Genomic DNA, 12702 nt, shown 5'->3' on the forward strand with positions numbered 1-12702 from the left:
GTGAAATTACTTGGCAGTGAGACTGACCGACACTACTACTACGACTTTCCCCCCTTTATTGGCATTATTAGCAACGTATAGCTTAGTGACTATTAGAACATATTTTTCCGTTGTTGCAACTGCAAATTTGTCGGCTTCATTTTTTTTTTTTTAAATTTGCATCCCTTCATCCTCACCCGCTGCCACCAGCTGCACCACCACCATCACTTCGCACCAAACAAGCCTTTCCTGCCGACATTATCTTCATCCAGACTTCGCTGGAAAGGAAGCAGAAATGACAGATGCAACCATGAGAGAGAGATCGAGAGACACTTTATTTACATTCGAAGAGGCTGTGTAAGTTTAGAGGGAAGGCGCTGTGTGTCTCCCTCTTTACTTTCACCGACCCCCTCCTCCTCCGCTGGCAGAAATTTATAAAGAACAAAAAATCCGACGAGGGAGGGGAGGAGGGGGGTTGATATACGCTGAGGCTGAAATCGAGAGGCGAACCCAGGGAAAGAGGAGTAATTTGTACACGGGACTTTCCCCCTCTTAGTCCCCCTAAAGGAGGGGGAAAAGTCGCAATATTGGAAACGAAAAGGAATGAGCTTGTAAAGACGTGAAAACGTCTGCAATTGTGGATACTTTATATATTTTTATTTCGAAAAAATATGGCCGAGAACGTTCTGGACTCTGGCCCGCCTTCAGCCAAGAGGCCTAAACTCTCCTCTCCGGCACTTTCCGCCTCCGCCAGCGATGGAAATGGCAAGTATTGTTTAATGATATCACTTGTTACGGACTTATGTGTTGAGTTTGTAATTTCTAGGCGGTCTGTGTATGTTTAAGAAGGGGAGATACGCGGGATTACTCTTCTGTTTTTGTCGTAGCTGGCTAATGTTAGCGTGCTACTTGGGAGTGTGTGTGTCGGACGTGATGAAGAGCTCCTACAGCTAGCTACTATGCTAACAGCCATTTTAGCCGGGGTTGCTATACGGCTAACGCTCAGCTAGCAAGCCGTATGCAGGTCTTCTACTGACGGTCCCGTGTCTAATGGCTACTTTAGCCGGGCTGATGATAAACTCAATGCCATGCCAACTTAAGATAAAGTTTGGCGTATTTTACAGTTGTGCCAAAATGACAGTCATTTACGGCTACTCCCGTGCTGTTATTTGAGTTTTTAGGTCGTTAATGTCTTAAACAATTTGTTGTTTTGCCTCATCATAACTCGTTTCCCAACTAACGTTAGGTGTCGTTAGTAGTGTTAGCGAAAGTAGAGGTAGGATGGTGCTAGCCTTGCGGGAAAGCTAAATTTAGGCCCACGGTTACCCCAGATTGTTTAGCTTAAATTGCCATTGTTTTTTTCCCCTTTTTTGGTGGATGGCGTGTGGCAGCAGCTGGAATAGTGGCCTGAGAACAAAACTGTGAAGCGTGGATAGCGCCATGTCCAATCACTGCGAGCAGGTCGAATTAACAGGCAGATACCCTTCCAAGCATAAATAAGCACTTAAATTTTAACATACATTTTAATTTCCATGTACGAATATCGTGGGCTATCAGCTCTGTATGTGCTGTCAGTGTTCACATCCTATTAACGTCGCTTATGGCAAAATAAGCCATTGCACATATCTGTTCTGTATTGTACATTAGTAGATTCTACAGTGATCAGTATCAGATCTGTACGTAGAGCTTACTTGAGTGAAATGACTGCGCTCAAAATTATGTCTCATAAAATTGTCTGTGACAATGTCATTAAGTTTGGTAATTTCTATAAATATGTTTAAAAATAAAACAAGTTCTCATTGTCGGCAGATTAAGTACAAGTTCTTAGCATTCTGGGCACCTGTTTTGCAGTTGCACATAGATTTGATAAATTATTGATTGTTGCTCTGTATGACTTAAAGTAAAGCAGGGAATGCAACTCTATGTTTATGAATATCCATCAAGTAAATGACTGATGTGTGCTTTCTGTTTATGGTGAGTTATACTGTACATGGTATCATGCTACTTTGTGAAAAAGAAATCAGTGATCACTTTTTTTTTTTTTTTTTTTTTTTTTTTTAAGGATTGAACATGCTGCCAAAGAATTCTGCATGCTCAAGTCTTTGTGGGTGTGCTTTTTGGTTTTGATGTCCATCTTGGCATGGTTTATTGTAAACCTGTCTTTGCAACACACCTAATCACTATATTAGTGAGGGATTTTGTGACACAGCTAGCAGTAGTTTGTTTTTTTTGTTTGTTTTTTTTGCATTGTGTTCAGATTTTTGTGCATGCACTGCAAAGATCTTCTTGATCCGTGTTTGGTGGAATGTTATTTATTGGTCACAGGGGAAAATTGGTCAAACACCTCAAATCAGCTTAGCTTTTATCAATTTTTAATATTAAGCATGCAATTGCATTTTCACTGAGTTATGCTGCAAAATGATGATTTAAACCAGTTTAACAAGGCTGTGACCCTGTTTGTTCTCTACTCACCTTTTCTCTGGTTTGTCTTCAGTAACAAACTCCTGTCCCCAAACTTTGCATTTCAGACTTTGGATCATTGTTTGATTTAGAGCATGATCTCCCTGACGAACTCATCAGCTCTAATGAACCAAGTCTTGTCAATGGTGGGGACATCAACCAGTTACATACCACTCTGGGAGGAGGCCCGACAAGTCTGGGTCCTGGGGGAGGCAGTGGCGGGGCAGGAGGAATGGGTCTTGGGCTTGGACCAGGAGGACTTCCTGGGGGTGTTGGTGGAGGCCAGGATGCAGTAGCCAAGCACAAACAGCTATCTGAGCTATTGCGTTCAGGGGCACCCTCTTCAACCCAGCAGGGGCATCAAGGAGCTATGGGGAGTCCAGGAGGCCCAACCACCATGAGCCAACACTTAGCGAACATGAAAGGGTCTCCTGGTCAGGGGCCTCAGCAAATGATGGGCCAGGGACAGCAGCACCTCTCCCCACAGCAGCAGGCCAGTATGATGCAGCAGCAACAGAATGCTGCTGCTGGAATGATGGGTGGCATGAACAGGGCCATGATGGGAGCTCAGCAGAAAGCCAATAATGGACAACAGCAGCCAGGCATGATGGGAGGCCAAGTGATGAATGGCTCCCCCAGGATGGGCTTTGGGAATCAAGGGATGGGTGGCAACAGCAACCTGTTGGCTGAGACTCTGCAGCAGCAGGGACCTGGAGGTCAAACTGGGATGAGAGGCCAGCAGCCTGGAGCACTGAACAAGGTATGGATGTGTCATTCTAAAATGTCAATCTATTTCACCACCAGAACTTTTAATAAGTAATATTACAAGCTGCACTTGTATTTATTTGTTTGTTTGAAGAATAAGAAAGTCAATTGTAGTAAAATACATTTTTAGGAACATATTCATATTATGTTGACCACAGAAATGTGTTTTGAAATGGGTATTCTTATTAATGTAACTAAGTATTATTAGGCATCATTTCAATCATTACACCATTAAGTACATCATTGCTTACTATTTGTAAGTAGGGCTGCATCTAGTAATTATCTCAATAGTTGACCAGTCATCGACTACTGTAACGACAAGCCAGATTATGAACTGCAAACAAAAAAAACAATGTCTCTTTTTTATATTCACTGCAGCAGTAAAATATTGTAGTGTCCAACTGGACATTGAAAGGATAGACAAGTGTTTATTCCACTGTGGCTGTTTTATTGAAAGAACAGTATTGGTTACTGTTGGCTGTGACTATGCCAAAACAATAGAAAGAAAAATTAATGGGAAACTTAACTGCTGGCTCTGTCTCACTCATCTGCTCTCTCTCTATCTTTTCCTGTTCTCAACCCTCTCGCACACACCAGCTCACTGACTCCACCCCCATTCTGTTCTCATTCACTCACCTATCCATCATATCCCCATATTCCCTCAGTGCATTACAGACAATCAATAATTGTTAAACTTTCAAACAGTAACATTAACAGAATAATTACTCCAGGGTCACTTCAGTATGTTTCATGTTTATAATTGACTCGGTAAGAGCAGTAGTGTGTTGTGGAGTACACATCTGCTTTTTCCGCAAAAAGCCGTCCATGGCTCCCATACTCTTCTTAAAGCTGCATAAATTGTATCATGAAGTTGTCAGATAAAGTGGCATTACTCTAAATTGTCAGGATCCTTCGAACACACTTAGGCTCATTGCTAGTATGGGAGCTAATTAGTTTATGAGGTGTGTCTAAATCTTCCAAAAGGTGTTTCCTCTTTAAATGTTCATGCATAGATGAAGTGGTCCCATGGTACGACAGACTCAACTTACAGATCTTGCATGTGACAGTTTTCGTGGTTGTGTCACACGCGAAATGTTCCCAAACTCTGGATCGTTTGTTTTGTATTGGGTTACTTCAGCCAGCTTCTACTACTGCCCCTTCTGTTCCCGGTCATTAGTGTACATGTGCTGTCAGTGCATCAAAGATTTGGGAAAAGTGAGATGTCTCACTCTGAACTACTTCAAGTGGCTATGGTAAAATGTTCAGTACAGGATTGCATGCTGTGGGATACATACGATGACATCAATGACGACTCGTCAACTACTAAATTAGTCGTTCACTTATTTTGCTGTTGACTATTACTTGACTAATAATTGCAGCTCTGTGAGAATCTATTTTATACAGTTTGCAAACCTATTTTTTCGTAGTTTGACTTCTCATTAAATATGTTTTGTAAATTGTTCAAGTTATACTTGGTTGTTTTTGCAGCATGCAACTGATGTACATTGTTTTTATTGTATATATGATATGATTTCTGGATTATAAAAAAATTGAGCTGATTCTGATGGGCAGTGTGTTCATGCTTGAAGTTTAGAGGTGTTGAAAGCTGCTCTCCATAGGTTTTAATAAACAGAAATCCTGTTGTATTGCTGTTAAGAATCTTCATTATGCTGGCTTTTCTTGCTTACACTGAACCAAATGAAGCCTGTGTAATGATGCCAAGTAGAGCCCGACCGATTAATTGGATTAATCAGACCGATTATAGTGTTTCACCAATTAATCAACATCGGCCAATATGTAGCCGATGTGACCGATGTGTTAACTTTTTTGCTATGCGGAGATTCTGTCGCTCGCTGCTCCTGTGTGTGAGTGTACGCGACACGGAGAGTCAGACGAACAGTAAAGCGAGTTAGTTTCACTTTCACTCCTGCTCGGACAATGACGCTATCACCCCCCCACACACAATCACATTATCACGGAGCTACTGCTAATCCCCCCCGCTCCGACCCTCCCACCACCACCACCACCGGCGAAAATCACGGACCGCTTCACTCTGACGAAGATGGACCGCTAACACACCCCCACCCTGAAAATCACAGACCCCCCCTTTCTTATGAAGTATTCACCCCCCCCACACACACCCATGTCCGTGCATTTCCTGTCCACCTCACAGTTTCATTCTGCAGGCACGCCTGGGTGTTAATAGTGTAGGGGAGACCGGGGACAGTTGTAACACGGGTCATTTGTAACTCTTGCTATTGCTCCAGTCAGGAACAACTTAGAACTCACCTAATTCACTCTGCACATGCTCAGTTTAGTCCTTAGTCCACATGGGAAGTTGTAGTGCCGTGAGGCAGACACATCAAAATTTGTGAGGGAAAACATAATTTTGTGGTAAGTAATATTTTGGCTCTAATTATTTTTGTGTTTGCATAGTTTGCATTTGAAAGTTATGTAAATTATCTTTGTCAAATAAACAAAGATTTATGCAACTGTTAGTCCACCTGTCTGCAATTATCTGATAGAAGATTATTATATCCTGTATAGATCAGTGTTCTTGTTTTGTATATCGGCCAATATATTGGTTATCGGCCAATATCAGGTATCAGCCGATATATTGGATATTGGCTTTTTTTAGCCTCCAATATCGGTATCGGCATCAGCCCCAAAAATCCCATATCGGTCGGGCTCTAATGCCAAGTGTGGAATTTTTCAATAGCATGCCGGTGTTGGAGAATGAGAGGCATGACGCAACTGTTAGTATCTCCTACAAAGAAATATGACCATACTAGTCATGTTTTCAATAAAAGAATACAGTGTGATTTCATCCTCTGCTTGGAGGCTAAGAAGCTCTCAGACCTTTCTGTCTCTTGACTCTACACAACATCAGAATTCTTGTTAAGTTAGCTGCCAACTGTTTCTTCAGAGATTTTTTTAATCCCCAAGTGGCAGGTCACACATAACACATCATCAGAATGTTCCAGCCTTCTTCTGTGATGACAGCTTTCTGTTTTAGAAAGATTTCGATTCGATTTTGCTGCTACCTGTGCTGAGAGCTTAAAGGCAAAATGGCAATATCCATCTTTCTATGCTCATAAGTTTTACACAGAATGGTGCAGCAGAACAAATGTGCAACATTACTGCTCTGAACAAACTGTTAAAACGAGTGATTGTCCCATGGGATTCACAGTAAAATGTTGCATTGGCAGTTGGCTGCTGAATTAATTTGTTTGAGACTAATGCACGATTTAGTCGAAGAGATTAGAAAACAGAGATGGGTCGTTCGTGTTACATATAGGGATCATTAAAGAAAAATCCAGTGGAGCTTGCTAAAGCAGCGACGGAAATATCAAAGAAGTAGACATGGGAGTAAATTATTAGGAGTAAAGGATTAGGAGTAAATTATTGGGAATTTAAAGCATGGTTAGGGAATCCATCTGTTTATGTCAGATTGCTGCTGGATTCTTCATCATAATACTCAGGTTCATCATACCAGTTTATATCTTGAATCAAAGTTGATGACTGTCTTTTAGTATAGCACTGAGTTGCGTCGGAGTAGTAGGAAGCAGAATTTGGTAAACCCTGACAAAAGTAGTGCTGATCTGTGTATTATGAGATGACTACTTCCCCTTAACTTTGCCTTTGGTGATCTTGGCATGAACATCCACACATTTAAGCACTATATGTTGAACTCAGAGAAAAACTACAAAATCATGTTGCAGTTAGCTAAAGTTAGAGATCTTTTCACAGTTCGAAGTGCTGTCACAGATAATGTAGAGAAATGTGAAATAAATATTCAGTTTGCTGTTTTCTTACTTTGTGGAATTTGTCCTGTCCTCATCAACTTAATTATTACAATATCTCTCATTACTCTCTTTTCTTCCAAATAGATGGGGATGGTGGGCAGCCCAGGTGGCCCTTTTGGTGGTCCATATGCAGGACAGGGGAATCAAGGCATAGGAGGTGCAGGGCTGGGCCCGCAGATTCAGAACAAAGGTTCCATGGCAAATAGCCTGGCCCAGTTCAGTGTGGACAAGAAGAACCCAAACATGCAAGGAATGGCTCCAATGGTAGGGAATTTATTCATACTAATTGAAGCAATATTCACATGTTCTCCTCTGGTACCCTTAATATTGTCTTTTGTTTTCTTCTTTTTTTCCTTGCACCTCTTTTGTCCCTTCTTTCTTTAGCAGGGTTCACAGCAGGGGCAGGCAGGTATTGGTGGTCCCCCAGGTGCACCTGTGGGAGGAGCCTCAGGGATGGTGCACAGTGCACAAGGTGGTCTTGTGGGTCCTGGTACCCAGGTTTCTGTAGCATCTGCTGCAGCTGGAGCACCACCCACAGCAGACCCTGAGAAACGCAAACTAATTCAGCAACAACTGGTACTGCTACTTCATGCACACAAGTGCCAGCGGCGGGAACAGGCCAATGGTGAAGTCCGGCAGTGCAACCTGCCTCACTGTCGTACTATGAAGAACGTCCTAAACCACATGACTCACTGCCAAGCTGGCAAGACCTGTCAGGGTGAGTAGAAGTGATGCTTCATGGCTCTGCACGTGTTAAGTAGTCATTATGGCTGCTTGATTTGATGAAAAATCTTACCGCAATTGTATCAAAATGTTTCAGTTTATTGAGGAAAATGAAACGATAATGGGTCATTTGATATAAATATTTTGCATTCCCTCAAACTTAAACTATGCTAAAAATGTGCAATTTTATTCTCAAAATTGCTAATGTTTTACAAGATTTAATTAGTAACAAAAACATAAAATTTTCAAAACTAGAAAAGCACTCGGAGAGCGCCCAATACAAGGTGAGTATCCAATAGCAGAACCCCAGCCGTCTTCTGCTGCCTCAGTCATGCCCATCTACAAATGGAAACTCCTACAACAAGCGTCCTGGAGGAGTGGTGCGATTGGGTACTGCAGTGCAGAGTTTGTGATGCTTGCTAGTGGATCACCAGCGAACAAACGTCCTGCCCCCTCAATTAAAAGTTTCCGGAGGTAGTGAAATAGAAAGTGAGCTGCACAACAGCGGGAGGCTTAGTTTCACTTTCACTCTGTACATTTGGATGGTGTGCCTGTACACATTGTGTGGTACATAAGCACACACAATACCTGTCCAACAGCGGCATGTGACCGCTTCACATTCCTGATTGCTACCTCATATGTGACTGTCTAGAACCGCCCCCACCGATCACTAATGTTTCAAGTGAAGTTGCTGAGATGAAATGAATCACCTCACGTTTATGAATTGGTTTTAACAGAGGACAATCAGAAATAATACGAATGCATGACTTTAGTTGCATTTGGTCTCATACACTGCAAATTAATTGGTTCTTACCAAGATAAAGAAAAAATTAGATTTATCTTGATGTAAGAGTTAATTTCTTATTTTAAGTGGTCATACATATGTAGACATCTTTATTTCTAGATTTAACAATCTTAATTCAAGAAATCTTGTCAAGTGAAATTATCTTCCTGCATGGACAGATGTTTCACTTGTTTTGAGTATCTTTTTCCTCAGATTTAGTGTTTTTATCTTGTTTTTAGACACCCCTTTTTTGCAGTGTGAAATCATCTTAATTCATGTATAATAGACTAGCTCGTGGGTTGTTAGCTGCAGCCTAGACTATGAGCTTTGGGTGGACAGTGATAGCCCATCAAAGTCAGCTCAGTTGTATTTAAAACGTGAGTGTCCCAGACACTTTGAGTTTGGTTGGTTTAAATTTCATGTGTGCTTTAGTGGCTTTAATTCGCAGTATAGCAAGTGTTTGTCAGTAAAGAAAAAAATGGATCATAGAATTCACAACTTATGCCACTTGTACTTGAAAATGTTTTATGGGGTGGTCTGAACCATGTTTGCACATTTTACTGCCTGAAAGGTCCTAATCATTATGTGGACTAAAAGCTGATTAAAACCAAGTAGTGCTGGATTAGATTTATGACTTGTTTTTTTTTTTTACATCAAGTAATTGAAAGTAACTAAGTAACTTTGACTCAAAGTACATTTTAAATTAAGTACTTTTTACATTTACTCAAGTAGATTTTTAGATGGGTCCTTTTACTTTTACTTGAGTAGAATTTAAAGCAAAGTAAAGATACTTTTTCCTAATTACAGTTTTTCAGTAATTTTTTCACACCTGCTGTACACAAATGGAGAATTGCTTTTCATGTTACCATATTCACATTTCGTACTAATTTAATTGCAGCCATTTTACACAAATGCCCAGGCTGATGTTGCGGTTGGAATTGGATTAATAATCAGTTATACTGTAGTAGCATTGCTGTGTTGTTAGATGGGGAAAGATGGCTTTACAGAGCTGCTTCCCATTTTCATTTTATTTTTTATGTTTGCTGAACATAATCAAAATACATTCTAAAGGCGGCCATACACTGTGCAATTATTTTGATCGTTGCACGCAGCTCCATCTCAAACTGTGCGAATCAGTCGTACAGTCAGGCTCACGATTCCTGTTCTCACACTGTACGGACCGACGCTCATATGTGACCTGACTGCTCACACTGTAGGACCGTACACCACAGGACGCACCACACGTTTGAGTGTTGTATCCGGAAATACAACGTTAAAATACCAAGGAATCCGTAAAAGTGCATATAGATGATTGTGCATTGGCGTGAGTCACGAAATGGTAGTGCTAAACAAAAACCAACGAGCTGCTTTGGTAATATGTGCCATTATCTGTGAGGAATCAAAAAAGAAGAAAAGACAACGATGTGTTTGGTGCAGGCATTGGTTGTCCAGACGTGGACAGTATGGGCTGTCACCCAGGAACTAGAGGTAAGCTGCAACAACTAAACTGCACTAGGACAATAGCCAGCTATTGTTAGCTTGTATGCTACTGTACGCGTCTGTGTTCGCGCATGCACAGTGTGAGAATTTGAGGCACATCGGTTCGTGGCACTGCTTTGACAGTACGATACACTCACGAGGAGCGAGCAGGATTTCAAACAGCTCCGTTTTCCTTGCGAACACACGATTGCTGGTCGTGAGGTGGTCGTGAGGTGCTAATCGCTTCTCTTTACCCCATGTACACTGCACGAAGCACGACACACGATTAGAGGCACATCGGGCCCGATCCCAGAAAGAGTCGCACGAGTGAGATATCGTCTCTAAACTCGCACAGTGTAAGGCCGCCTTAATGTCTTTGATTCCTTGAACTTTTAACTTTGTAATGTAGTCATCTGCTTTATTGAGAGTAGCAACAGCACCAATCTTCTTCTTGTTACATGTATTGTCCCCCCCCCCCCACTTTTTTTTTTTTTTTTTTTAACCTTTTCCTTTTAGTTGCACACTGTGCATCATCGAGGCAGATAATCTCCCATTGGAAGAACTGCACACGACACGACTGTCCTGTCTGCCTGCCACTGAAGAATGCTGGGGACAAGAGGAACCCGCAGTGTGAGTGTCTGTATCTGACCAAACAATGTTATACCTAACTGTTTATTGTATTCACTTTGACTTGTATTGCTCTGTCAAAACTTTGCAAGCCTCATGACTTTTGACAAACTGTTTGAGTTTTAATGAGTCATGAAAGGCTAAAAGAAAAAACCCAAGTAATATTTGTCATTATATTTACTGTACATGATTTTGTGTTAGAGTGGGGTGAGGTAAATATCACATCACATGATGATCTTTTGAGGTAGTATCGTGATCCACCATCTGTATCAAAGCTTTTCTCCCCTCTTTTAAACAAGGTTCTCACAGGGTCTTAAAAAGTCTTAAAAGTCTTGAATTTACAAATCTGCATTTAAGACCTTAAAAAAGTCTTAAAAAGGTATTAAATTTGATATGGTAGATCTTAAGTTATGTTGTCATAAACTTGTTTTGCTGTATTGTGTTCAAATGTGTCTGGGAAATGTCCAAGCTCCAAAGAAAGTAACGCTAGTCTACTCCAGGTGTCTCTGACACATCGCTTGCGAGCCAGCAGTAGCTCGCAGACCCTTTCCAGTCAATAATATAATAACGCAAAGTTGATTCGTCACTTGGTAGAACAGGTCTAAATTTCCACCCAATCAAAATTACACTTCACAATTCACTTCACACTTTTTTGACCGTGTCAGGGAGACGAGAGCCGACTGATTTGTCGGGCTACCTTTTCTGGCGGCGATCAGCAGTCGGGGTGGTGTGTCTTCGTCCCTAGACAGCTGGTGTCAGACTTGAGCAGGTGCCACTTGGTTTTACTCCAGTGTGATGACTCTGTGGAAGGGATAGGCGGATACTGGATTTATGTGCACAAAGTTGTTCTGTTTTTAACTGATATGTTTTGACAGCATATGTGAATTTAGAAAAGGGCAAATCATTCAGAAATATAGTAGCACATGCAGCTGAAGTGTTTTTGAGGGAATGAGAACCTTCGTTTTTAACAATTTTGAAGTACTGAAAATGCACATACAGATGTGTATACTTTTAATTTTCTTTTTTTTAATAAATAATTAATTATGTAAATATATACAAGATTGTTCCATTTCATAATTTTTGAAATACTAGCCTTAAAATATTTAGGAATACAGCATCCAAATGCTTGTATTTGTTTTTTTGTTTTGATTTTCTTAATAAAAAAAGTAGTTTTAAATGAGCACTAATTTATCGGAAAAGTTAAAACAAAGAAATATAAATAAAATTGTAATAAAAATAATAGATACATGTTCAAAAATACAATGTTATGAATGTATTATACAAAATATGTGTATGTATGAAAATTTGCTACGTAAATAAATGTTGCTAAATTTGAGCAGTGCTCCGGCAACTTCATAATTTAAAAGTAGTGTTGGAGTAAATAAATACATTTCCCTAATTTCTAGGAGTCACAGATTTTTGCCAGTATGGCTGTGAAATAGGCATTAAATTCTGTTCTAAGTAGTCTTAAAAACTCTTAAATGTAACTTGTAGAAACCTGTAGGAACCCTGTTTGAAATGTAGTTTGTTAAAACCAAACAATAATAAGTTTTGCTGAGGTGTCTGGGGGGTGCTGGCTGTGGTGTGATTGCTTTTTGGTGTTTGGTACACTTTAAATAATTATTTAAATTTTTGCATAATTTTGGACTAATACTACAGCAATATTTTGCCAATAACTAGAAGAATACTAATGTAAATCTGGTCATCTTTGGAGTAAACACTTGTCCACATTTTCTTAACTGTAAATTCAGCTGCAATGTTTGCTTTTAATTACCTAGGCTAGGAGATTTATGGATAAAACATTTTTAGACTCTAACATTGTGTTTTGTGCTGCTGCTTCAGTAACACATTGATGTAAATCTGACTCAGACAACATCCAAGTTCAGAAAGAGTTCATAAGAGTTCAGCTCTCCTCAGAAATACTGTCATTGTTTGCTCAAGTTATTGTTTCATCAGCTGCAGACACTTTACACAAACCGTGGTCGTTAAAGTGGTAAACCTGGAGAATCATTAGAAATAAGTACCGTAAATTCCGGACTATAGACCGCACCTGAACATAAGCCGCAGACCCTAATTTTA

General features: G+C 40.4%; 1 protein-coding gene across 5 annotated transcripts in view; it reads left to right on the forward strand.

The window, feature by feature from the left end:
- Positions 1-230: 230 nt before the first annotated feature.
- Positions 231-12702, forward strand: part of LOC115410679 (histone acetyltransferase p300-like) — an 83524-nt gene continuing 71052 nt past the window's right edge. For 2 of the 5 annotated variants that reach the window (XM_030122427.1, XM_030122431.1), the window contains exons 1-5: positions 231-744; positions 2508-3199; positions 7095-7274; positions 7395-7728; positions 10513-10632. In XM_030122427.1, coding sequence (XP_029978287.1) covers positions 651-744; positions 2508-3199; positions 7095-7274; positions 7395-7728; positions 10513-10632 — 1420 coding nt within the window. In that variant the 5' untranslated portion in view covers positions 231-650. The remainder of the gene's footprint in view (positions 745-2507; positions 3200-7094; positions 7275-7394; positions 7729-10512; positions 10633-12702) is intronic. The other 3 variants (XM_030122429.1, XM_030122428.1, XM_030122430.1) reach the window with 3 other exon arrangements.

This window comes from Sphaeramia orbicularis, chromosome 19, assembly GCF_902148855.1.
Source record: "Sphaeramia orbicularis chromosome 19, fSphaOr1.1, whole genome shotgun sequence".
NCBI classification, from domain to species: Eukaryota; Metazoa; Chordata; class Actinopteri; order Kurtiformes; family Apogonidae; genus Sphaeramia; species Sphaeramia orbicularis.